The 26,492-nt window shown below is 39.5% G+C and overlaps 1 protein-coding gene across 1 annotated transcript; it reads right to left on the minus strand.

The window, feature by feature from the left end:
• Positions 1–3,195: 3,195 nt before the first annotated feature.
• Positions 3,196–7,238, minus strand: brf2 (BRF2 general transcription factor IIIB subunit; the record flags this gene model as incomplete). Its single annotated transcript, XM_083903073.1, has 4 exons — positions 3,196–4,064; positions 4,772–5,093; positions 5,197–5,256; positions 7,091–7,238. 4 exons carry the CDS (start codon positions 7,236–7,238, stop codon positions 3,263–3,265), a joined length of 1,332 nt encoding a protein of 443 aa, XP_083759199.1. The 3' UTR covers positions 3,196–3,262.
• Between the last annotated feature and the right edge of the window lie 19,254 nt (positions 7,239–26,492).

The following is a 26,492-nucleotide window of genomic DNA, read 5'->3' on the forward strand; positions in this document are numbered from 1 at the left end:
TTCCAGCTTTCCTTTAACAGATAAATGAGCAAGATGAGTGCGTGATTAAAAAAAAAAGTGTAGCTTTACTCAAGGTGAAGTGCATACGAGACCATTGAAGAGGTCAGTGAAGATGTGTTTGTTTTCCTCCAGGCAGCAGGCCAATGATTAAAGACTTAATAATGTGGTGTAAAATTGAAGTCATGGACTTGTGGCCCTGAGCTGCACCTCACTGTACAAATTATCCAATTATTTCTGATAGCATTGTGTTATTGCTCATGTGTATATGAAAACACGGCTGTAAAAGTGGAACCATTATAACGTGGCGGTGAAGCATCTTCTCTCTCTGTGACATTCTGTGCATTTGCCTGCTTCCAGTGGGAATGAGAGCAGTAATAACTCCTGTCACTGAAATGAAAAGAAAAATATGTCCTATTTGCCCTTTCCCCAGCATTAATCAGCGACTGAATGGGTACATAAGCATATCATCAGAATTATTAGTGAGTCATGTATATGGTTTGTGGTGCTACATGCAAAAAACATGCATACTGTATTGATGACAGGAATTATAAATGACATATGAATGATATTTATAAGTGATTATACATGATTACTTATGATTGAAAATTAAATGTTTGTCAATGCCTAGTTTTTTCAATTACATAAGCATTTTTTTTTTTTTTGCTGCATATAAACCAAGCTTGTTCAATGTTCTTGCGCTGAAACTGCTTGGAAATATATTTATTCATCTCCTTCATCATATCAGCATATTTGCTGTTTTCTGACACAGACGTATACTGGTGTTTTTCCCACTGTGAATGCGATTTTGTGTCTGTTCATTCTGATCAAAATGGGTGAGCTCTTCACTGCTAACCATGTGTAACTTTTAGTATGTCAGTTCTGTCTGCAGCTTATTAAATCAGGGTCAGTGTTCTGCAGCAAATTATTTTAAAGTCAGTCAGCATTTGTGGAAACAAATTAAAACTTTCTCTGTACCTTAACCTCAAAACTCTTCTGTAGAGGCTTTTACAGTTTTATCGGTGTAAATGTAGAGAGGTTTTTTCACTCTGAAAATGGATTTTGGATTTAGCTCAGAATGACACACTTAAGTTTTTAATGATCTGGAAGTTTCAAGTGCAGAGCGGAGTGAAAATACCTGAAAAAGCATATTGTCAATTAATACAACAAAAGGCTTTTCTTTGAAACGTGGCATTATGAGCCTTTTCCTGGCAGGTGGAACTGAAATCATTAACAAAGATGCGTCTCTATTCTTGTCTCCAAATGAGCTATGACAGTACAAGCAATGAATTCTACCATTTATAATTTACTAAATTTTTCCATTCCCCAAATGTAAAAGACCATAACGAGTGTGGCTGTTTTGTAAACTAAACTAATTCCTTTTTATTTATATTTTACCATCGCGTTCACCCTGATTTCCAAAAATGTGATGTATCACTGACAAAATGACCATGAGGTGTCATCAGAGATTGAGGAAACTTTTGATATACTGTCTTCACTCACAGCAATGTTTCTGCCAGTATATTCACAAAGTACATTTTCATTTGCGGGGCTGCAAGCTGTTGTTTATGTTTCGGTTTTGGAAAAACCAGCCAATAATGCAGCCGATTGCACTTCACCAGCAGGGCGAGCAAAACTCCCAGCTTAAGTAGAAAATACTGATTACTGGAGCCAAAAAGCCTCCGTACACCTCGATCCAGAGGAGAAAAACAAGGGCCCGCAGCGGAGATGCTTCAAATATTATAGATTGATGAAAAGGGGAGAGATAGTAGCCAGTGGACCATGACAGATAAGCCACAATGGATACTTTTCTCCTGGACAGGGAGGCAACGTGAGGAACTTCAGCCAAGTTGAACCTTTAAAGCCTTGCTACCCACTATCCAGAGTGTTCACAGGAGAGGAAGCAGAGTACAGATTGCAGCAAACACACTGGTGTGGATATGTTTCACCAGGTGAAGCAGTACAGGGAATTTAAGCCAAGGTAAGCCAACAATATCTTGTGCAGTGGAGAATCCAGTAACTGCAGTAAACTTAAGTTTACACATATATCACATACGCTACCATTCAAAAGTTTGGGGTCAACTATATAATTTTTTCATATATATATGAAAGAATATATACATATATATAGTTTTCCATTAAAAGTCAAACCTTTCATAGAAAATAAAGTCAAGACATTGACAAAATTAGAAATAATGATTTTTATTATTTTTTTTTTTTTTAAATAAATCATTTTGCCCTTTCGTCAAGAACCAGCAAAACTGTTTTCAGCTGTGCTAACATAATTGCACAAGGGTTTTCAAATCATCCAATAGTCTTCTAACACGATTAGCAAACACAATGTACCATTAGAACACTGGAAATGGGCCTCTATACACCTATGTACATATTCCATTAAAAAACAGACGTTTGCAGCTAGAATAGTCGTTTACCACATTAACAATGTATAGAGTGTATTTATGATTCATTTAATGTTATATTCATTGAAAAAAAGTGCTTTTCCTTCAAGAATAAGGACATTTCTAAGTGACCCCAAACTTTTGAACAGTATGTATATCAACTTTAAACATATACATATTCTGCATTCTGCATATACCCCGTTTTCAGGGTATATGCAGAAATCCTGAAGTTAATTTCAATACATTTTCAAGACCTTCTCATAATATTTTAAGACCTTATCGCCACATCAAGCTGTAATCATCACACATTTAATTTACAAAACAATTTTAGTTTGCAATTAAATCTATAGAGCATAATCATACAAAGGAACTCATAAGGTGGAAAGGAACAAAGCTCGAAAGAATAAATTAAACCAAAGGCGAGGCGTGTAGCGCCACGTGTACTCACGTGGCCCCCAGAGCCAATTCATGCACACTTTTTGCAGTCAAACTCTATGGACAAAATTCAAAATCTCATGAAATTGTAAATAATACTTTTTAAGGGCCTTAAATTTCCCAAAATGAATTGATCAACTTTTTAATACTTTTTAAGATCCCGTGGACACTCTGAGTAACTTGTACCTGCAACGTTTTCAATTGGGATTGGAGTTTTTAACTTAAAATTTGATATTGTACATATTACACGTCACCTTTAAGCTAATTTCATCTCAAACAATGTGTTCCTTTGAAAAAACAAAACAGCATAAGTATGGACAACATTTTATTGTCAAAATAAATAAAGTCGGAAAATATAAAAAGGCGTGTTCATAATCGACGACTAAAAGTGCTAAACACCGGTCTCCAACTCTCCATATAGAACTGATTTCCTACGATTTCTGACTTCTGAGCGCATCCAGCATCTCCTGCTTCAGAGCAAAGTCTCGAGCTTCTTTCGGAGTGCGAATGTAAGAGTCGATTTCACTGTCGGAGATTTCTTCATCACCGGTGACGTCTTTCAGCTCCGGCTGTTCCGCTCTCCTCCTCCTCTTAGCATGAACCACACATGGGGGAGCAAACAGCACTCTCTTACCCCAGTTCCATGCTGGACCTTGGCTTTTCTGACTGTCACCGTGTGGATCGGACACTGTGCACGTGTTATCCACGCATCCACTTCCTTGTTTAGAATGTGGTTCGTGTTTTTCCACAGAGGATGAATTTGAAGTTTCTTCATCCTCGGTTTGAGAGTCCCCACAACTGGCTTCACAATTGTCCAGCAGAGCTTTGTCATGGGTCCTCAGCGCCCTCCTCAGCAGCGTGTACCTGTGCTGCAGAACATCGTCCACCTGCAAAACGACATTATCTGGAGTAACGGTTTCTCTGACCCAGGGAATTTCCTTACCCAGTTTACACAGCAGCTCCTTCATCTCGGCTATTCTCTTCATAGCTGGCTTATGCTTATTCACTTTGGCAATCTGACAGAATTTGTCTAAAGAGAATTTGAGTCGGTGCTTGGTGGGTTTCAAGGACTGCCAAGCCAAATAGATCGCCGCCATCATGATGGGGATGGGCCTGCGGCCAGTCACAATCCAGGCGTCTGCTGCCAGCTCCACCAGAGCGACGGCTCGTTTGGTCAAGTCTTTGTGGTTCTCGGCCAGCTCTTCAGGAACATGAAGAGAACTGATTTTATACCTGGCAGAAAAAAAACCAAAAAACATTTAGTGTAGTTCAAATTGAAGACATTGTATAACTGCAGCATCAAAGCAATGGTTATCGTAATATCCAGAACACGTCTGGTTCTTTTTTTGTGTGTCCGGTAGCTTTTGAGCAGCATCCCAAATGCAAACATTTACACCAATCAGTGACATTGCAGTCAGTAATCTACATAAACTGTGACTTTTTTTCTTCTCAAATCTTTGTTATCCCTATTGTCAATGTTAAAATAATAATGTTATATGCATAAACTGTCACCTATACAATATGTTTGTGTTTTCCTTTAAAAGTCACACTTTTATTCATCAAAAGAGTTGCACAATGAATAGAAAATATAATCAAGACATTGACAAGATTAGAAATAATGACTTGTATTCAAAATAATAATTTTGCCCTTTCGTCAAACAACCAGCAAAACTGTTTTCAGCTGTGCTAACATCATTGTATAAGGGCTTTCAAGGGTTTTCTAATGCCATTAGCAAACACAATGTACCATTAGAACACTGGAGAGATGGTTGCTGGAAATGGGCCTCTATACACCTATGTACATATTCCATTAAAAAACCAGACGTTTGCAGCTAGAATAGTTGTTTACCACATTAACAATGCATAGAGTGTATTTCTGAGCTTTTCCTTCAAAAATAAGGACATTAAGTGACCCTGTTTAAGTTAGTTCCTTCACTTACTCCTGAACGTGGGCCTCCATCACATCTGTGACGCTAACAATCGGAGCGGTAATGTCCAGAATCTTGACCATCTCTTTATAAGTGGCTCCCACCATCTCCAGATCAGCAGCCACGAGGCAGCCGATGGTTCCCATGGTAATGGGCCAGTTAAGCAGTCGGCAGCTTACGAGCACGCTGCAACCGGCGAGAACTTCTTTCTTCTGGAGGCTCACATTGATGAAACTGTCATGCTGATAGGCCTGCTGGTAATGAGACTGTGAGAGACTCTCAATTCCACTGTGGACTCTGAGAGTCTGACAAATGACTTTAACACGCTGCAGGCCTGAAAAGAAATTTCATCAAAGATATATCAGCATACAGTGGCAGGAGTTGTCTCTAACACTGTATCTATTAGGCAAAAGTCCCCCGTGGTGAGAGGATCTTACCTTTTATCAGGTTTGGACACGGCTTTTTGTCTGAAGTCACGGCTCGGACGAAGTTCACGCCTGTGAAAAGATCAAACATTCAGCAAAGGCAAAATATTATCAAACGGAGTTGTCAGAGGTTTGGTCGAAGCAAAATTTCAAAAACCTTATAAAGAGAACAGAACAATGGCAATTTCTTCATTATCAGTGTTATTTCAAAAGAAAACTCCAAACATTTGGTATTTTCAGGGTTACAGATTTAACTAAATATTCATTATTCATCATTTTAAGTTCTTGACTGTTGGGTGGAAAAAGATGTCTCCTACTGTTGTGAGATATTTTGACAGTCTTTAACAAACCACAGAAGAATGCAGTGTTTCTTGGAAAAGGCTGTCACACTGTGCACAGCAAGGAGTGCAGAAACAAAGAGCAGCAAAGCAAAGTTTGTTGTTGTATAGCTGTTAAATAAATAAATACTCGTCCCATTCGCCAACATAGAACATCACCATCATTATTATTATTATTATTATGAAGCAGGAACAGACAACGTGATGCAATTCAATTTTTCTTGAGGGCTTGAAGTTTCCATATTCACTTGGTGTTGGTCACCCTTTGTGGTAATTTAATTTATTGTACATTTGTTTGGAATATGCAACAGCACCGCATAATAATAATAATAATATATCCACAGAAATAATATGGACCTCAAGGCAGGTCTTCTTGAATAATTATTTCCTGTCTCCTGGAGGAGAAACACTGTCAAAACATACAAAGTGCATCTCCCTGATTAAATGTGTTGATCCAAATTAGCACGGACAGGAGAGCGGGGCAAGTTTTATCCCTCTGCAGGAAAACTCATTTGCAAGTTTCCTGCAAACATAATGATGAGCGAAGATTACACTAATGACACTGTCAAAATATGCAGAGTGCATTTAGAATAACCTAAACTTTGGTTTGTAAAGTTATAGGCAATGTAAACAAATCAAATTAGTTCACACAATACCTATTCAGCCTATCAGCTATCCACATGACTCTCAATGTGCTACCTAAAACAACAGTGTTTTTTTATGTGTGGGGTGAGAAGGCAGCAGTTCTCAAATAATTAAACATTTAATTAATGAAAGAGAACGGTTGAAATGTGGACCTTGAGTCAACCTTGCAGAAAGCTCTGCAAGTTCAATTGAGGTGCTGGGTAATTGTTATTATTAAGTATTGGCCACCACCATGTTTCTCAATCCTATTGCGAATATTTTGACAGGAATTGCGATGTCAGAGGAATATTAGGGATCTCCACCTGTTTTCCACAAATATAGCGGTTTCTCAAATTCTCAAGTGAAAAAAGCAACTGTTCAGTCAGGGTGGGGGGGTGCATGTGAAAATTATATCACCATAATCTGTTATTGCAATAACTTAATTATGATGACAGAATTCCAAAACAAAAGTATTGATATAGAGCAATATATAATTCCAAATACAAATGTATTTGTATTCATGCTGTATAATAAAACATACATAAATAACTCATATCTTGATATTAAGTGGTGGGCCTCAGCAAATCGACTGGAGGGCCTCATATGGCACACCTCTGCTTAGTGACAAGTCTGCTTGTAGTGGTTATACACAAATAACATTAAGGTTATGAAATACATGAAAACTAGATTCAATGATGCCTCGATCAATGATAGTAACTTAATCGTCAACTCTTTTGATAATCAATGAATCAGTTAAATCATTAAAACATTGGTGCATTTTGGTTTGTGGACAAAACAAGACATTCGATAACATCATCATTTCCGGGTTCTGATGAACATGTTTCAACATTTTCTGACATTTTACAGACCAAACAAGTACTTAAATCTGCAGCCTCCAAAACGCATTGAATCGACACCTGTTTAACACTGTGTTCTGTTCATACCTGATCCTTCGACGTGTTCGTCGGCCAGTGATCCTTCTGACACCACGGCGCCGCAGTCCACACACACCAGCTGTGCCTGCGCGTACAAATCATCGTCGATGATGTTTGACGAGCCGCAGCCCGGGCAGCGCAGAGCCGAGCGAGACATTTTCTCAACAAACCTAATAAATTATGCCACCAGTGTTGGCTCAGCTAAGTTATCACCAACAGGAAACTACCGCGATGTAAACACGTATGTCGCCTGGTTTGAAGTGCGCGAATTAAATGTGTCCGGGACGGAACAGGGTTTAAAGCGTCTAAGGTTCCGCTTAATGCAGTTGGGAAAGTCACTCCAGGAGAGGGAGAATTACATAAACTCTAAAGGTTTCCATTTCATGTGACCCACAGACTTTAAATCAATATCACATTTTATTACTACACTGGACCAATAAGAAGTGTCTCCTCATATTGGATTTTCTTTTGTGTTTTATATTCTACGTGAATATTAATATCAACAATATTTTTCAGTAACAGCTTCCATGTGACCCAGTGAGATCAAACTCATTCTGAGATTGTTTATTAGTTCTTATATTTGTTTAAAATACTGATATTCAAAAAAAAAAAAAAAAGAGATTCACCTTACTTTTTCAACATTTAATCATGTTATTGTCACACAATGCTAACAGGACACACCTCTTTTGTGTCTTTTATCTTATTTAAATATGAATATATCAATAAACATGGGTGACATGCAAGTTAATCAAAGCATGATGTGAATATATATATATACACACACACGTATATACATATGTATATATATACATATACACATATACATACTGTATATATATACATACATACATATGTATATGCATACATATATATATACACACATACATATAATGTATATATATATACACAAAACTAGGATTTCTTTTAAGTTCAAGTTTTTATTAAAAGCATAAGAGGCACTGAACTCACTTATAAAATAGTAGTAGTAGTTTAAGTGTCTAAAAAGTATGTATTGTGTAAAGTAGTAATGCAATTTTGTAATGTTTTAGATGGATTCAGTCACAGGAAATGGAAGAACGCATCCTATTCCTAGAATTTTGAAGATCATTTAACTTGATTTAACAGTATATACTCAAGGAAATCTGTTAAAAATGCATCACTGACACACATGTAGATTGTCATGGGGGGAAAAAAAATACCCATTCATTCTTTGATTTTATTTAATTTTGCATATTTATTACCATGTAGCAGTAACCTCAGTGCAGTAAACCGATTCAGAACACATCATATTAAAGGCTTTTTAAAAGTGCTCGTTTAGGTTAGCATCATGTAAACCTTCATGTAGTACAAGAGCAGTAAGATTATTTTACAGCAACGTTAGGCTCTTCTTTATACTTGACATATAACCAAAAGAAAAACAGCAAGCCAACACATCAGTGATTATTTTTTACACATCATTTTTTGCTCAACCTGAAAATCAGTAAAAAAACAAAACAATTAATTAGTTTCAAAGTCAGACAAGCACATAGAAAAGTGTCAAAAACATTGAAATCATCAGCATCTTTCAAAACATCTCACATATACTTTACAGTGAATGTTTCATTTTGGAACCATGATAAATTGAGTCTTCACTAATTGGGTGGAGCAGAAATAGAAGCGTGAGCCGCGACTCTGCATAGACAGCCTACGTGAGCGAGTTCAGGGACATCAGGATGCTTGGTTTTTCTTCTATGACACGTACAATTAATTTGTCAATGTATTGTTCCAGCTCTGAGATCTTATTGTCTCTGTCAGACATCTGGTTCTCCTGTTTCTGCAGCAGGGACACAAGTTCCTCTCGCGTTAGCTGGGAATACGGCCCTTTAAGCCCCGAGTCAGTCGTTATCTGTTGGAATAGAAAGAATGTGATTGTATTAAAAAACACATACAATTTAGTCAATCATAGAACTTAGGGCCTCTATTGCTCCCAGTGAACTCCCCCAAAAAACATTTCCAGGTCACACATATTCATACACCAACAAAGGCAGACATTAGATAATCAGATTCTCAAGAAGCTAAAGTTGTGATTGTGAAACATATAAAAAATATATATAATTATGAAGTCCTACTGAACTAGCAGGTTTATTTTTAGCAGTAGAATCCATTTTTTGTGTGGATAATTCTTTGTGTCACAAAGCCGTCTCGCTTTACTTGCGCTGTGTGCTTCTTCTGCTTTGCCCGTTTACTCGTGACATAAAATTCATCGCTCATTCATGCGGCAAAATATGAAAATAAAAATCTGCTATACTGGGAAAAAGTGGAGCTGATAGGCTTGACAATGGTTTGAATGTACCAGATAACTGCTTATATTTAAAGTTACACAGTACAGCTACAGTGCGATTAAGACCACAGTAATATATATACACACACACACACACTGTACATATACACACACACCTTTGTTTTCTCTTGAGCATCACCAAGGATTCCAATGGATTTGGGACTTTTACCCCCCTGAACGATGGAGACAGTCTTTTGCTCCAGAGGATTTAGTGGCTTCACAGGTAGAAGCCTGCAAACACAGAGAAGAATAAAAGCACTGGTTGTATTAGAGTGAAAGGAAATGAGCTACTCATAGGTTGTTTCCAAATCTGAGAACTTTTTAAATATACATTATTCAATATTCATTAAAAACCATGACTTTATTAAATTAATCATACAAGTCAGGATTAAAGCTGGAGGAGCAAAGATGATAAAAGGCTGAATCATAGAAGACCGCGTGCAGCACGATAACCGTACACCACAAAATCTGCAGCGAGACGTGCGCGATCTATAATTTAAGACGGAGCTGGATTAACTATCCGTCGGTGGAACTGAACTGCCTCACCTGCGTGAACTTATAGGAGGGGCTTCCTTCTTCACAGGCGTGACCTCTGCAGTGCTCTGTGATCTCACGGGCTCTTTCGGTGACGTGTTCTGAACGGAGAGCGTCGTGGCCTCTGGCTGTGGGCCGCATGCTCGGTGTGCACCTTTATCAGGTGCAGGCACAACTGTGGCATCCATAGCATGGCACCTGTCAGTGGATGGATGATTTAAAGTGCTTGACGTGGCAGGTGGAGGCGGAGGAGCATGGGTCACTTTGGAAGATCTCAGCTTTGATTCATCAGTAGCGTGGGCCACAGGTGAGGGCCCCTGTGTTGATCTCTTAACATCGTCATCATCATCATCATCTCGAAGTGCGAGCTCATCTTCATCATCTTCAAATGGATTCAAGCCACAGACGACAGGGACTCGTTTCGTCTTCGAGCCTCCTCCGCGAGCAGACGACACTCTTTTGGATTCAGACGACGACTCTTCCTCGGCAGGTCGAGACGGTGCGAGACGTTTACCGTGTTTACCAGCACTTTCACTTCCTTTGGTGGAACTACTTTGTGTTAAGTTACGAGCGGTCTTTGCATCTGTGCGAGACTGACTCAGAGGAGGGGTGGATTGACCCGAACGTTGAGGGAGAACACTGGCAGTCTTGACATCTTTGTCATTACTCTGCTTTTTGTGTTGTGCCTGATGCTGTGAAGCCACATCCTGCTCCCTCCGACTCTCAGCGATACTCCTTCCTGGAGGCGGAGGAGCTGGACGCTTCTCCCGCTGAGCATTAATCAGGTTCTTCTCATCCATGGAAATGATCTTTGATGACAAATCAATTTGACACCTGAAAATAAAAAAAAGCAGACTAAATGATTTTGTTTTGGCATTCTTGTTGTTAATTACCATCAAAACAAAAATAATATCCTCATGGGGAAGCAAGATGCAAGTGCTTCACTGAGAAAAAATAATTAAAAAGACAAAACAAAAACACACCACACAACAGAAGCAGAAGTCTGCTCAGTCAAAACAAAGCAGTGAACCATTAAAAAGCAAAAATGTCCAGAGACGACTGTGAAATTTCTGTCCACCACTGTCAAACTGGTTTGGATTTTAATTAACCACTCCCTGTCCAAGCATAATAAGGCAAACCTTTGAGCTCACAGTCTCATTTCACAAATGACCCAAGTCTGCGTGCAAATACGCACATATTCTGTGTCCGTCGGTCTACTCTGCACTGACCCTAACAAGCACACAGGTCTATGCAATTTTCATGATGGGAGTCGAGTTTAGGTTGCATCACAATGAGAAACTGCTGTTGTGGAATCGCTCACTGTAAAACAAGTGAGACAGCGTCACTTTAATATCCACATTCATTTATGTACGGGTGGTTTGTTTATATTAGTTTTTTAATCAGGCATCAACATTCATTCACTGCTTCTTTTGCGATTCTGTTGCTTTAACAATGCAATGTAGTTTTACTGCTGGCTGTGCAACACCAAACACATGTTTTCAACACGGGCTTCAACTTTGCAAAGGTTTTATTTCCATTGCTGAGAATGCACACAGACAGTGTGAGATAAACCAGCTACTTTTAAGCTACTTTTGCAGCTGAGTGTTTACCACTTCTGAAAAAAAACATCTGAAATCTGAAATAATGATGGTTTAAACTCACCCCTGTTGGACGCTCGACTTGGCCGTGTTGCCGTCAGATGGGTTAGGAGAACGTGGAATATCTTCAAAGGGATTATCTGGGAAGTTTTCATCAAACGGGTTAGTGGAGGTGACGTCAGCAGTGACCTGTGCAGCCATGGTGGACTCGTGTCCATGTTTTGTTTTGCTTTGGTTTTTCGGTTCTTCTGCGTCTGTTATTAACTTCCTGGCTTCTTCCAATTCTTTCTCCACCCTCCTTAACCTCTGCTCTTCCTCCCTTTGAATTTCCTCTTCTTCAATCCTATGCTTCTCTTGTTCCTCTCGTCTCCTCTTTTCTTCTGCCAATCTTTCCATTTCTTCCTCTTCTCTCTTTCTCCTATCCTCTTCTTTCTGCCTTCTTTCTTGTTCTTCTGCTCTCCCCTTTTCTTCTGCCAATCTTTCTTCCTCTTCTCTCTTTCTCCTACCCTCTTCTTTCTGTCTCCTCTCTTGTTCTTCCACTCTCCTCTTTTCTTCTGCCAGTCTTTCAAATTCCTCCTTTTCCTTCTTAAACCTGTCCTCTTCCTCTCGTCTCCTCCTTTCCTCTTCCTCCCTTAGCATTTTTTCTTCTTCTTCTTCTTCCTCTTCGATTCTCCTCCTTTCCAGCTCCTCCAGTCTCTTCTTTTCCTCTTGCTCTTCATCCCTCTTTACCCTCTCCTGCTCTGCCCTCCTCCTTTCGTCCTCCATCTTAATCCTTTCTTCTACCTCCCTTTTAATTTGCTCTTCGGCCTCAATCCTCTCCCTTTCTTTCTCCTCTCTTACCAATCTCTCACGTTCTTCCTTTTCCCGTCTAGCCCTCTCCTCTTCCTCTTGTCTTTTCTCCTCTTCTTCCCTCTTCTTTTCCTGTTCTTCCTTCCATCTCCTCTCTTGTTCCTCGAGTTTCCTCTTCATCTCACGCTCCTCCTCTTCTTGTCTTCTAACCATTTCTTCTTCCTCTTTTCTCCTTCTCTCTTCCTCCTTCCTAACTCTACCTTCCTCAGCTCTCATTTCTTCCATTCGCCTGTTTTCCTCCGCTAATTGATGTTCTTCCTCTCGTCTCCTTTCTTCTTCTTCCTCAATTCTCTTTCTTTCTTGTTCCTCCAGTCTCCTCGTTTCCTCTGCTAATCGTGCACGTTCTTGTTCTTCCTCTCTTACAGCCTTCTCCTCTTCCTCTCGCCTCCTCTCTTCCTCCCTGATAATTCTTTCCTCTTCCTCCTTTCTTGCCTTCTCTTCCTCAGCTCGTCTTTCTTCTTCTTTTCTTCTCGTCTCCTGTGCCAATAGTCGCTCCTCCTCAAGTCTCCTTCTTGCGCCTTCCTTCTTCATCCTTTCCTCTCTTTGCCTTTCTTCTTCTTCCTCAATTCTCTTTCTTTCGCGTTCCTGAAGTCTCCTCTTTTCGTCTGCTAATCGTTCCTGCTCATGTTCTTCCTCTCTCCTCGCCCTCTCCTCTTCCTTTTCCTCTTCAATCCTCTTAGTTTCTTCTTCCTCTTGCCTCCGTTTCTCCTCAGCCATCTTCTCCAGTGCTTCTTCATGCGTCCTCATCCTTTCTTCTTCTCTAATCTTCTCCTTCTCCACGCTAATCTGTTCTTCATCCACATCCTCCGTTATGTTTTCTACCTCAGCAGTTTCCTCCTCCTCTTCTTCAGTCCAAGGAGAATATTGTGTCACTGCTTTGAGCGAATTAACAGATGGAGGGGAGCTTCCAGGGACATCTTCCATGGACCCATGACCTGAACTGGACAGACTGAAGTTTGATCCGTCGCAGTAAACATGGCTGCCATTAATGCACATGTTGCTCTGCTCTGCAGCCCCGCCCTGTTTTTGGTGTCCAGAGGAGGAATCTTTCCCATCTGAGCTGCTCAAGCGTTTATGTATCATGAACTTAAACTTCTTTTTACCTGGAAGGAAAACGAAAAAGATGTTACAAATTCATAACAGTGACAGAATGGCATGAAGGCAGTTGAGTCAATTAAAAACAGTCTCTGACCCTCAGAGGAATCCACATTCAGACCAGACGATTGGCTTCTGCTTAACGAGGAGGTTTTGGCAGGAAGAACAGACATGGACTGAGACATGTTCCTCTGCAGGTTGGACTTGGAAGAGAATAACGACTTCATTTTATGCTTCTTCTTCTTCTCGTCCTTCCCCGCAGCAGCAGCTTCCTCGTCGTTTGCCTCGTCCTCGCTGTCGGTGAGAACCTGAGTGAAGGACGGCACCACACCGGACCCGGCGTCGGACTCCTTTTTCTTGCCGCGGACTTTGTCCTTGAACTTGCCCAAGCGGGAGCGGGACTTGCCGGCAGCAGAGAGATCAAACATGCTGGAAGTCATGTTGTTCCTCATGAACTGGATGTCCAGAAGCACCTCTCCTCGGTCTTTGTCTGCCTTGCCAGTCTTGTCCAGTAACTTAAACCATCTGTAAAAAAAAACCAAAAAAAACAGACATTTACCCACAGACCAGCAAAATTCCTCAAACAAAGCTTTTTTAAGAAATAACACATTAGCATAGTATTGTAATTAACTTATTTTTTAAGGTCAAAAAATTTTGGCAAATGATGCATTTTTTTGAACACCTGGGGGCAGCAGAAACAATTCATTATTCACACAGTTGGTTATAAAGTAGCAAAAATCATAAATTAGGTGCTACCAGGTGCTAATTACCAATGACGATATTTGTTTATGTTCAGATTTTACACGAAGAATCACAACTACCCGTATCCACAAACTTCCTTTTAACATCATTATTGAATAAATTCAATTCTACCAAAAAACGTGCAGTTAATATTCATTATGATGACATTCCACCATCATTTATTCATAACCTTCACCCGGCGTTGAGATATGAAAGGTGAAAATCAAAAAAATAATATTTTATCCGACATTCATAATTTCCAAAAAAAACCTTGGACATTTAAAAGATTACAAAGTATAAAAAAAATCTTCTTAAATGATCACTATCTGCGTGTATTTGTCTAAAACTAGATAAAAACTAAACTGAGAATCATACATAAATGTTCAGTCTCCTCCTCGTGTCTCTGTGGAAACTATGATCAATGCTGCGGTAAAATGGAAAGTGACTCAACAGCAACTCCAATGTTCTTGGAAAGTCTGCGATAATTTAAGCACAACCAACAAACTCACCATGAAGGAAAGATTTTCCTCTTTTTTTTTTTAAATACTGCTCTGTGTGCAGCAGCCGCTCATGTCGACAATTTATGAATGTTTGTACAGTGCAAACTCACATTTCCACACCAGTATTAACAACATTAAGAATGCAATGTAGTTTTTTTCTTCTTCCAGTTATGAATCTCAAAGCTTAAACTGCTGAAATGAAAACGTACAAAAGGCTAAAAACGGACTCGGGCGAGCCTGTGTCCACTTGGTGCTGCTTGTGCACCTGTGTCACGGTCCGAGTCTCAGAGCGAGCATTTGAAAGAACGACCAAAAAGGAAGAGTCAGCATAAAAAAGTGCCTATCGGGCAGAAATCTGTGGTCAGCTCACCGCTGAACAAACAAGCCCATCTGAAATCCTGAGGAAATGAGTAAGGGACTGTGTGTAAAGAACATTTCCGCCATATGGCTGTGGATCAGCATCTTTCATTTTAAAAAAAAGAAAAGAAAAGAAAAAAAGACAAAACAAAATTAAAGACTAAGCTTGTATGGACTTTTTTTTCTTTTTTAAAGGTGAATTGTAATCTAAAAATAATTTTGTGTATTCATCTCATTTCCCCTGATATATACACTATATAAATAAACACAGCTAAATGCAGTGTTTTTCTTAGAGATCCTCAATCAGATATGTTGAGATCCCTCCTCCTCCTCCTCCTCCTCCTGCTGCTGCTGTTCTTCCCTCAGGAATGCTTCAGATGTGTAGCGCAAACAAACCAAGGAGGGAATTTATGAAACGGGTGAGACACACGCTGTCACAGCTCTTCAGCTCTTTACTGCTGACGAGTTCTGTGGGATGTGCTTTGCAAATATCAGGCCTCGATATGAATGAATTGCCCGATGACTGTCCTTCAGCAGAGCACCTCTCCACAATCGGTGCTTTTATTTCTAAAGTAAAACCTGGACACAGTCAGTGTGCATAATATTCTTCTTCCCACGAGCAGTGAAAACTTAACTTCTGGCACAAAGTAACGAAAAATATGTGTTGCACAATCCTCTCTGGTGTTCTTATTCACACTTTTTATGTAAAAACAAATGTTAACTGTACCTAAAAATGCAAAGAGTGTTTTTGGAAAAAGGTTTGGGGATGATATGAAAGTATTGTTGATATCTTAGGGATGCATCATGATTGTTAGTTAAAGGCACCATATGTAAGAATGTGGCCAAAAACGGTTACTACACTCACATTCAAAATACCGAGGTCTATTAAGTTCTGTTTTCGCCGACATTGTAGCTCAGATGTAACCGTGGTTGCTCGGCAGCTGAGACTCTACTGACTGAAATGATTGGTAGACGGCAATAGGTGGCGCCACATGCCAAAACATGATTTCAAAACTGCCAAAAAAAAAATGTATGCAAATATTTTGGCTGTACTGTTGTTGTTGGTGAGTTCAGTTTGTTATATGAACATTATTCCTGAGTCTCTGTGACATATTAGGAGGATGTTATGGCCAGTTGCTTTAGATTTATTACATAATGCACCTTTAAGTTTGTTTTATAATTAAGTGACTGGTATTATTTTTCAGATAATTCCTATTTGTATAACATGCAGTATGGTTATCATGAGATTACACCACTAAAAAAGCCATTTTATAAAAGGTAGACTTGTTCAAAAATGGTTGTTATTGTAAATATCTAATCTAATCAGCCAATCACATGGCAGGAAGTCAGTGCGTTCAAAGCATGTAGCCATGGACAAGATGACCTGTTGAGGTTCAAATGGATGGAATGGAGACGAAAAGAAAGTTGAAAAAAAGGGGATTTAAGTGATTGTGAACATTGCCTAGTTGTTGATGGCTCAGACAGACTGGTCTGAATATCTCAAATCTACTGGGATTTTCACACAAAACCAACTCTAGAGTTTACAGAGAGTGGTCTGGAGGGAAAAAGAAGAGTATCTTGTGACACCTCGTGAGACGTCCTGTGTATCTAATAAAGTAGCCTATAACAAATCACACACTAATTGTATATTATAGTAGAAGGCTGTAATTCAAAAGCTTTTTTTCCAACCATCGTACCAACTTCCCTCATGCTGACAGAAGTCACTATCAAAAAAAAGAAAAAAAAAAAGAGAAGAAACTACTTCAGCTGAATCAGGAGGGAAGTTGCAAAAGTGTTTCAGCTCGAGTCTGTTGAAGTAGTACGCAGCAGTATGTAGGAGGAGGAATGCCTGGGTAATGATGATGATGCCTTTTAACTCTGTAATCTACCCGTGTGAATGGAACAAAGTATGTTGCTCTGCCGTAAAGACAGAACCAGGACGAGGAGGAGGAGGAGGAGAACAAGTGACTCGACATTTTGTAAATGTATCCTAACCCCGCTCTTCTGCACAAAACACATCCTTCCTTGCTGAACCTGACCCGCTGATAAGACAATGCACCCCCTCCTCCCCCTCCTCCCCCTCCTCCGAAAGGCTCAAGCTTTCCCTTATCACACAAAAACAGCTGCATGTGTGGGAGAGGATCTGAACCAGTAAAGCAACGGCAAAGCGTGGACTGATAATGTCCAAAGACCAAGAGTTTTCTGAGGCTGATTGTATTGGTCCACAAGCATGGAGTCAAAAAAAATTAAAGCCTGAACAAAGGAGTCGGAGCAACACAGAAAAAAAAGTGTCACAAACCACAGATTGAACCTTGTGCTATAGCAAAGGCAATGACAACACTACTGTAGAGCCATGGTTCTCAAACTGTGGGTACATGTACCAGTAGTGGTACGCGAGCTTCCTCGGATAGTAGTCGCCTTATCTCTCGCTCCGTCTTAATCTAATTTCACTCGACAAGAAGATCACACATGTGAGGAAGAGGAGCATGATGGGAAAAGCCGACTTTGTTCGACCTATTTACGGAGCACACGGTGTTCTGGACAAAAGCTTCAGTACCGATTCTGAAAAGGTTTTATTTTCCCTCCCAAACATTTTTATTTTGTACAGCAGAGGAGCTATTCAGTTAACAGATTTTGATAATAAAGTGGTATCAGACTGTGACTTTCAGTTTCTAAGCACTAAATGTTACTCCAGTGTCCTTGTAGCAGATTGCGTCAGTTTGTGAAGAGACTGTGACATGTCCTTGTAGAAAATATGTGAGTTTGACCAATAAAAAAACCCCACAAATAATATGTTCATAAAATGTTCAAATGTCTGCTAAAAGGACCAATGACAACACATCAATATGACTGTGTTAACGTGTCATATTGCTGACGTATTGTTAGTAATTGTAATTGTAAAACCGTCTAAATTCAGCTCACTCATTTTAACCCAACACAGGTTTGCAGTATTTCAAATGCTCAGAAAAACGAATAAACTAAAATAATACATAAATAAAATAATGGTATGTGCCCAACATAAAACACAACCATACCATGATTCCATCGCATCAAAACAAGAGACCCAACAGCATCAAATTGTACATCCATGTCTTCTGCAAGCATTATGTATTTAAAATGGTCCATTATATAAGAATTAGTGACTTTACTACTAACAATTAGACTGCAGATTGTAATAGAACTCCTTCACTCAGTCCTCTCTTTCCCACGTGCATCAGGAAACTACAATAGTCTAATTGTGTAGTAAGATTCTGCCTTAACCCATAAACTCTTAAGCCTCAAAATGTCAATCTGGACTTTTCTTTTGCTTATTTTAACCATAATGTACTGCATGTTAAAACACTATTAACAATTTAGTTAAAGCATTATTTAGAAAAAAAAGATTTTGCGTGTTAAATTTGAACAGTATAAAACATATTAAAGGTAACATTTTGTTTCAGTCTTAAATTTCCCAAAACAGGCCAGAAAATGCAAAGTATGTTTAGGCGTTTTTCCAACTCTCTCCTCTCTGGTAACAAAGACGCTGATTCGCCAGCTTCCTCCTACAGCGGGAGTGAAATTACCGTAATAACCACACATGTGGACTTTGACCTGCAACTTCTCAGCTTTCAGAAACAGTTGGCATTATTAAAGTAACGCTGGTTTTGTGTTTTGTCCATCAGGGCTGCTGTAGAAACACGGACGGCACAAGAAGGCAGCTTTCCGACGTCTACACGCATACCGTGTTCCCTCGTAAAGGTTACACACAAGACCTTTAAAATGGGCTTTGACAGAACGCCGTTGGATGATTTCTCCAGAGTTTGATAAACACTGTGAAGCTTGAATAGTAAAGTTGTTATACTGGCAGCATTTGTGACATGTGACGTACAGCAGCACAGCTACAATGGCTCTCTCTCTCTCTCTCTCTCTCTGGTAAAAAAAAAGACCTTTGAGAACTGTCCCTGATGTCACCAGTGTTTGTTTGTCACTGATAAGACTGTCAGGAATGCGAGGTTAAAGTTGGATTCAAACCTCAGGAGGTGCATTCACACAAAAAGAAAAAAAACAAACAGAGTGCTGACACAACACCAGCGTGTTTGCTGACAAAAAAAATAACCCCATCGACAACAACTACTACAGAAATATTCAGTGTATGAACTCTATGCATGTGCTAAAATAAAGCAGCGGTGTAAGTTCTGAGTGGGCAAACGTGGTCAGACGAGTGCACATCACGAGCCCAAAACTATGCATGATTCATAACGCAGCGTTGCACTGCAGCCAGGTGAGGCTCGGCCTCTCGTGATTTTTCTCAGGTCAAACAGTTGGACGAGAGACAAACCTGAGCAGGAGACAGATGAGTGAGAGACGTGGCATTTTCAAGGAATAACTCATTTAAAAGCTTCTCTGAAAAAAAACCCCAGTGATTCTGGTATGCCGTCTGCTTTCATTTAATACCACTCACATGGTCAGAGACTAAAATACCCAAACACTGTTCAATGCTGGAAAAGTAAAACCATGAAACGGTGGCAGGATTATTCATATTGTGGTTTTTTTGCGGATTACCTTTTCTTTGAACATGCATTATTTCCTCCTTAAAATGTCATCATGGGAACAGTGCGTTAAAAGTTGGGTGATATTTTAAATAGTTCATTTATCTACTTCACGTATTTTGCCATGTGCCATTGCAGTACAATAATAATAATAATAATAATAATAATAATAATAAAATACAAGGTTTCTTTTGAGAAACATGCATGTCATGGTCAAGTTAAGCCAGTGAAAATTGAGGGTAAGTAATGCTGATTGGCATCTTTGAAGGCTGCAACCAAGGGAACAAATCCCTTAAGCCGCAGTAGAGCGAGAGAGTGGGCAACATTCATAAGTCAAACCCACCAGAGTGGATATGTGTTGTGATGCATGGCTCAGTGTGTGTGTGTGTGTGTGTGTGTGTGTGTGTGTGTATATATTTCCACTTTTGAAAAGTGGAAATATTAAAAGGGAAATGGCGTTCCCTTGCTTTCTGTAATTTCACAATGTCAGAGCCAGCATTTACTCCCCTGCAGGGTCCAAGAAAATCAATTAAGGGACAAGTTTTTTTAAGTACTGTTGTATGAAGTTTTCAAATACTGATTTCAACTAGTGTGCCACAGCACATGCTGCCATTTTCCACTCCTTTCTTACTCCTCATTTTGTAACCCTGCCTCATCTCACTGATAGACAAACTTTTCTGTCTGGAAACTGAAGTTTGTAAAGCACTCATTCTCTCAAAGTCCACAGAGGTTTGTTTCAGGGTTTTTTTTCTTTCTCCCCCCTCATAAAGACACGTGTTTGTGTTACTTCTGTAAAACCCAACAACGCATTTCAAACCCTAAAGTGGAAACATATGCACATAATATGTTATAAATGCAGGAAAAATAAAATGAGCAAATATTTGGGGGCCCCTCAGTGTCCCTAAGTCGCTGCAGCCCTGCTGCTGCTGCTGCTGTGTGGACTTACTCTGTTTTGTTGCGGGTTTTGTCTTCACTGAGACACAACAGGTCGACGACAGCATGTCCGAGGGCTTTGTCTGGACCCACCAAGGCCCGGTGCAGGACATGGACATGCAGGGTGCCCTTTCCTCCTCCTCCTCCTCCTCCTCCGCTCTGCGGCAGGTCGAAAGTCGCCTCCTCTTTCCACACCGGAGCCACGCTCTTCTCCACCACCGAGGTCTGGAACTTCTCCTTGCCCACTTGCATGACCGCGTACGCATCGTTGGTGCCGCTTTTGCCCTTACTCCTGAGGCCTCTGGCTTGGAGAACCGTTACCTGGACGCTGGTGGGACACCACTGCGGATCCGCAAAGGACATACTGACCACCACCTGTTGCCGGGATTATCTCGATTTAACAAAAGGAAAAGTCAAATCCCACGACGGAACGCGGTGGCGTCCACTTCACCACCGGTTCACCGTCACAGTTACACTGGAGTGAAGAAGGGAGGGAGGAAAAGTTTTCTTCTGCTCTTTGAGGAAACAGCTGATTGGGAGTGGTTTGCGTTGAGTTTGCGCCTTGAATAAAACAAGACACTCCCACAGATTAACAGGTTACTGACCGCGCGCGAGTAACCCCTGGCTGCAGCCCGCAGATCGAGGAGTGGCTCAACGTGGGTGGAGCTAAACGACGTTTGACTCCACCCACGTTGGGCCACTTACTCACTTTCCCAATACCAGGCGTAAGAGGGAGAACGTAACTCCCTTATTGCGCGCTTTTCTGCCACGAGGTAAGTTGCCGTTCGTTGTTCGTGTAAATTATTAACTAATTTATGGATAAACGAGCAAGTTGATAATAGAACTATTCATGCAAGTAACTTGTTACTTAAGCCTCATGTTTATCTCGTGTGAATAATAGCATTCAGGTGGTGTTTTTGGCAATTTTCAAGTAGAAAATCCAGGTATATAAACACAGTATCTAATGCGCTGTATTTATGTGTTTCTACCCTAGAATATAATATAATAAAACCCTAGTGTGAGAGAAATAAAGAAGGTAATCAATAATTGAGATACATCCCTTCATTCTCCGTGTCCATTTGTTACCTACAGTTACTTTTATTGACTGTGTGTGTGTGTGTGTGTATATGTTGCGTGTGTGTGCATGACAGGTGTAATGGACGCCTCTTGTCAAGCCCAGGCTGATATCATTCCTCTTCCTGAGGCCATCCCTGATGAAGGAAATGTGGTAAAAACACACACACACACACACAACCTGTACATGTACCTTTCAGATGGTAAAAGTTATGTTTTATCTGGGTTTTAAATGATGTTGTGCCTTACTGTATGTCTATTCTTTTCCCCAGAGGCCCCCACTCAGCATTCAGAGGCTCCCGCCCAGGCCCCCACTCAGCATTCAGAGGCTCCCGCACAGGCCCCCACTCATGGAATATTTAATTCAAATGGATTGGATAGTCTAGTTCAATAGTCAATATATTTTTACAGTAAGAGATTTAGTAAACTATCTCTGTTACAGAGAGCAGAAAATGTGTTTGCTGGAGACAGCTACGTGATTTCCTCTTGGTTCCCACCATCATCGAGGAACCCCATGGATCATCTGCCGGTAATTTGTTTAAACATTTTGCTTTATTGAGTAAAGTTTGAGCATTTAATATTCAGCTATTGATGTCTTTTTACAGGTCAATGCAGCCAGTCTGGAGTGGATTCTTCTGCCAGTGTTTGTACCTGGACATTGGATACTCTGTGTAAATACCTTTTATGTTTCCTTCTATTTTTTTACTTACACAACATAGATGCTCTTTGCATTTTAATGTTTTGCTATAATTGAATGCTTGTCAGCTATGTTGGGATTTCAGAAACATTCCACAAGTCAATGTATTGTTATATTTGAATGTGAACATTTAACAGATACTGAGGCCACAGGCTAGAGAGATTTTCTTTCTAGATCCCCTCTGTGACAGCGGTTGGAGAGATGAAAGTAGAACCCCTCTCTTCAGGTTTTTAGGGCACCTCACAGCATCCTATCTGGACAGTGGTAGTTCTGTTTTAAACCACTTGTCCTTTTGTTTGTTTTAATAAATGGTTCTGTTTTCATTTGATCTAAAATATTACATTACATATTCAAACTATTTTAATTCCTTAAACAGATGAGAACAGAACTCTGTATCTTATTCTCTCTTATATCTCCAGTGGGGCAGTTCTGTTTAAGCCCGTTATGAAAACTTTTTATTTGAATTTACAACCTCTTCTTTATTCAGTTCAAGCTTTGTTCCAAGCGTTTATGCATGCTTTTCAATCAAAAGTTCCTTGTCGTCGAGTTACTTTTATTTACTTCTGCTTACTATTTGAACAGGCACATTGCTCACAGCCTATCTCCTGGGCCCTGGAGGGAGCTTGGTGTGGATGATGTCCAGGTGAGACATTACATAATAGCATTTGCTGCCATTTTAATATTTTCTTGCCACTTTTTATTAAAATACGTTGTTCACACCTCAGGGCCTAACAAAGCAATTTTTCTCCAACAACTGTGGCGTGTTTGTTTTGATGGTAAGACCTATTATATTATTAGACCTATAAAATGTTGATTGCTACAATCAAAAGAGATCAATTTGGATTTTAAAAAATGTATCCTGGGGGGAATATGCATGACATTATATTAACCAGTACCTCTTCACATACAGTACGCTCTGTACATTGTAATGGGGGCCAGTTGCGATTTCAGAGAGGTAAGTGTAAATTGTGACACATTGCTTTTAGTAAGTTGTTATTTTTGAAAACATATTGAAATCTTCCTACATTTCCTTCTTCAAAGGAAAACATGCTGCAAATCCGGAGATGGTGGTGTCTTGTGCTGCTGCAGAACTTCCCAATGCCGTAAGTGCCCTCAATATCACACTTTAGAATGGCATCACAAAAAAACATGTACTCACTGTCAATAGACCAACGTGAATGTTTTCATGGTGAATGTATGTTGTCATTAAATCACCAAGGCCTGAAGAGGAAAGACTGCAGGAGAGAAAGAGACGACGGCAGCAAAGAGGGCAACAGGTGAGAGGTCACAGCAATTAATTAGTCTTGTAGTCAACTATTGCTTGCAGACTAAAGCATAATCCCCCCACTTATTTCAGGATTTGGAAGCTGTCCCTCCAAAGAAAATGTGCTATTCAGTATCAGGTATCGTTTACAGCAGTATTGTACACACATCCATCTATGTTGTATAGGTGGTTTTACAATCATTTCTCCATTTTCATTTAACAAGTATACTTAAAATCAGCTACTGATCTTGTTTACATCTTTCATTGTTATTGTGCCTATAACAACCACAATTTGTTATCTTTCTAGAGGAAGCAGAGAACAGGACAGACCTTGAACAGGGAACGGGGTATGTTGCCTGTTGTGGGTGTTTCTTATTTCAATGTTTTCATCCTTCTGCAACCTTTATTAGGGCCCGAGCACCATGAAAGGTAACTTGTTTGATCATACCACCAGGAGAGCGAAATACCTTGATACTTGCCATTGTAAAGCATTCATGGAACGCTTGAGAAATGTACTTGATTAAGCTATAACATCTACCTTTTTCTATTTACAGATCAAACGTCTGGGAGTAAATTCCATCCATCGTCTACTGTTTTATCCTCCACGGGAGGGAGGATAGGGAGATTTATTAATAAAAATCATTGATGCAAAGTCTTCTGTCTTTGGTTCATTTGACTTAGCTAATATAATTGAGTGTAAAAAACATGTGTATATGTGTATGTGTCTATGTACAGTACATATATATGTGCATATGTACTGTATACATAAGTTAGAAGCCGTAAGAAGTACGTGAATTGTGAGTATAGAGGACTGCAGGTGTCACAGAAAAAGTAATACAAGATGTTATTAATTTGCCGTTGTAAATGGTAATAAAAATTGAAATTATAGCAACAACTTGTAAATAATATTTTAATCCATTAATAAATGCTTGTAGTTTAAAAAGGGATTTACAAAACAACAATTATATATTTATATTATCTCTTGCTATATATATAATATAATAAATTAAATAATATTGCATTTAAATAATTCAATAATAAAATCTAATATTATATAATATAATATACTATAATAAATTATATAATATAATATATATATATTTATTGTTATTATACAGCATTGACGTTTGAGTATGTGCTGCCTGATCTCCGCCACCAGATGTCACTCGCGCAACGGGCGGAGTCAAACGTTTAACTTCACGTTTAGCGCCACCCACGTTGAGCCACTCCTCGATCTGCGCGCTGCAGTCAGGTGCACTTGCCGCGCGCTCATCCACGCACCACGACGGGGACGCACCTGATCCACGGTGACGCGCCTGTCAGAGCGCATCCGCGTCATCAGCTGCACTTGATTAAAACTGACTCACGGACATAATTTGACAGTTTCCCCCTCACATATATCCACAAAGAGAGGCTCAATAGCTGCAAAAAATTGCAATGTGTGCACTTTTATGACTCCAAACTCTCAAATTGCTTAAATTATGTGAGCACAATTCAATTGTTCTCACACAAATGTCGTTCTAAATCTTAAAATGAATCACTTAGCAAACGTTTGTCACCTGAGAACAATGCCCTTCACCATGCAACACCTTGATAACCAGTTAGCCTCACTCACACTCCTGTGCCATTGGAAGAACACTTAAATGAGTCAGAATGAGTTGTCAAGTGACTTTTTTAATGCTTCATTAATATGGAATGAGACCCAAACTGTTGTCAGACTGTTGCATTCTCATTGGTGATTTTATGGTTCTTGTCAGTGCTTTTCCTAATCTATGATATTGTTATTTGTGTTTTATAATTGTTCTTTGTCCTATTTTTGGTCTCTCTTGTATAATAGATATTGATTTTAATTAGACTGCCTGATTAAATTAAGACTAAGACTTACATTTGTGTAGCACATACATATTGTACTGTAAACATAATTAAAGGTGCCATATGTAAGAATGTGGCCAAAAACAGTTACTACATTCAAATTCAAAATACAGAGGTCTTTTAGTTTTTGTTTTTTGACCTAACTGGCAACCCGTGGTTGCTCGTTAGCTGAGACTCTACTGACTGCAATGATTGGTAGATGGCGGTAGGTGGCGCCACATGCCAAAGCATGATTTCAAAACACAAACATGATTTGCAATCTGCAAAATATTTTTTTTAATGCAAATATTTTGTCTGTACTGTTGTTGTTGGTGAGTTCAGTTTGTTATATGAACATTATTCCTGAGTCTCTGTGACATTTTATGGATTTTATGGCCAGTTGCTTTAGATTTATTACATAATGCACCTTTAACTCCTCAGTTTGGAGTTTTTTGAAACTTGGTCAAAGTTTCCAGAGTGTGTTCATAAACAATTTGGCGGGAAATAATTGAAGGATTTAATTACTTTTTCAAAATAAAACACATCGCTCACAAAACTGAGTCCTACTATCTTACAGAGAATCAAATAAACCTTGTTTGTGTGTTTTGGATTCATGTTCAAATTAAGTGGAAAAGTGTAGTGGTTTTTTTTGTTGTTGTTGTCCCACACACAGGTTGCAGAAGAGGCAAAAAGTGAAAAAAACCAAACAGAGAAACCTCAAAAACTACAGCAACAAAGACACAACACAGAGACTAACAGTAAGGATAATCAGAACATATTAGGAAGACAGGACAGGAAGGAAAATATGACAAAGTACACACAAGGAAAAACAAGGAAACAAGGGACAGAAAACCAGACACAGGGAATTTAAAAAAAAGTATGTAGCCAAACCTGAAAATTTAATCCATGTAGGTCAAATGAGAAACAACAACAAAAATGTTTAGTATATCTCATTTGCCTTTTTTATGCTGTGACTCTACGATGATTATATTGTGAGTGCAACCAGGGTTTTGCATTTTGAAGGTCTTTGTTGCCGGGCGACCAAAAGTTTGCCCGACGATGCACCTTG

This window comes from Microchirus variegatus, assembly GCF_963457635.1.
Source record: "Microchirus variegatus genome assembly, chromosome: 16".
Lineage (NCBI taxonomy): Eukaryota > Metazoa > Chordata > Actinopteri > Pleuronectiformes > Soleidae > Microchirus > Microchirus variegatus.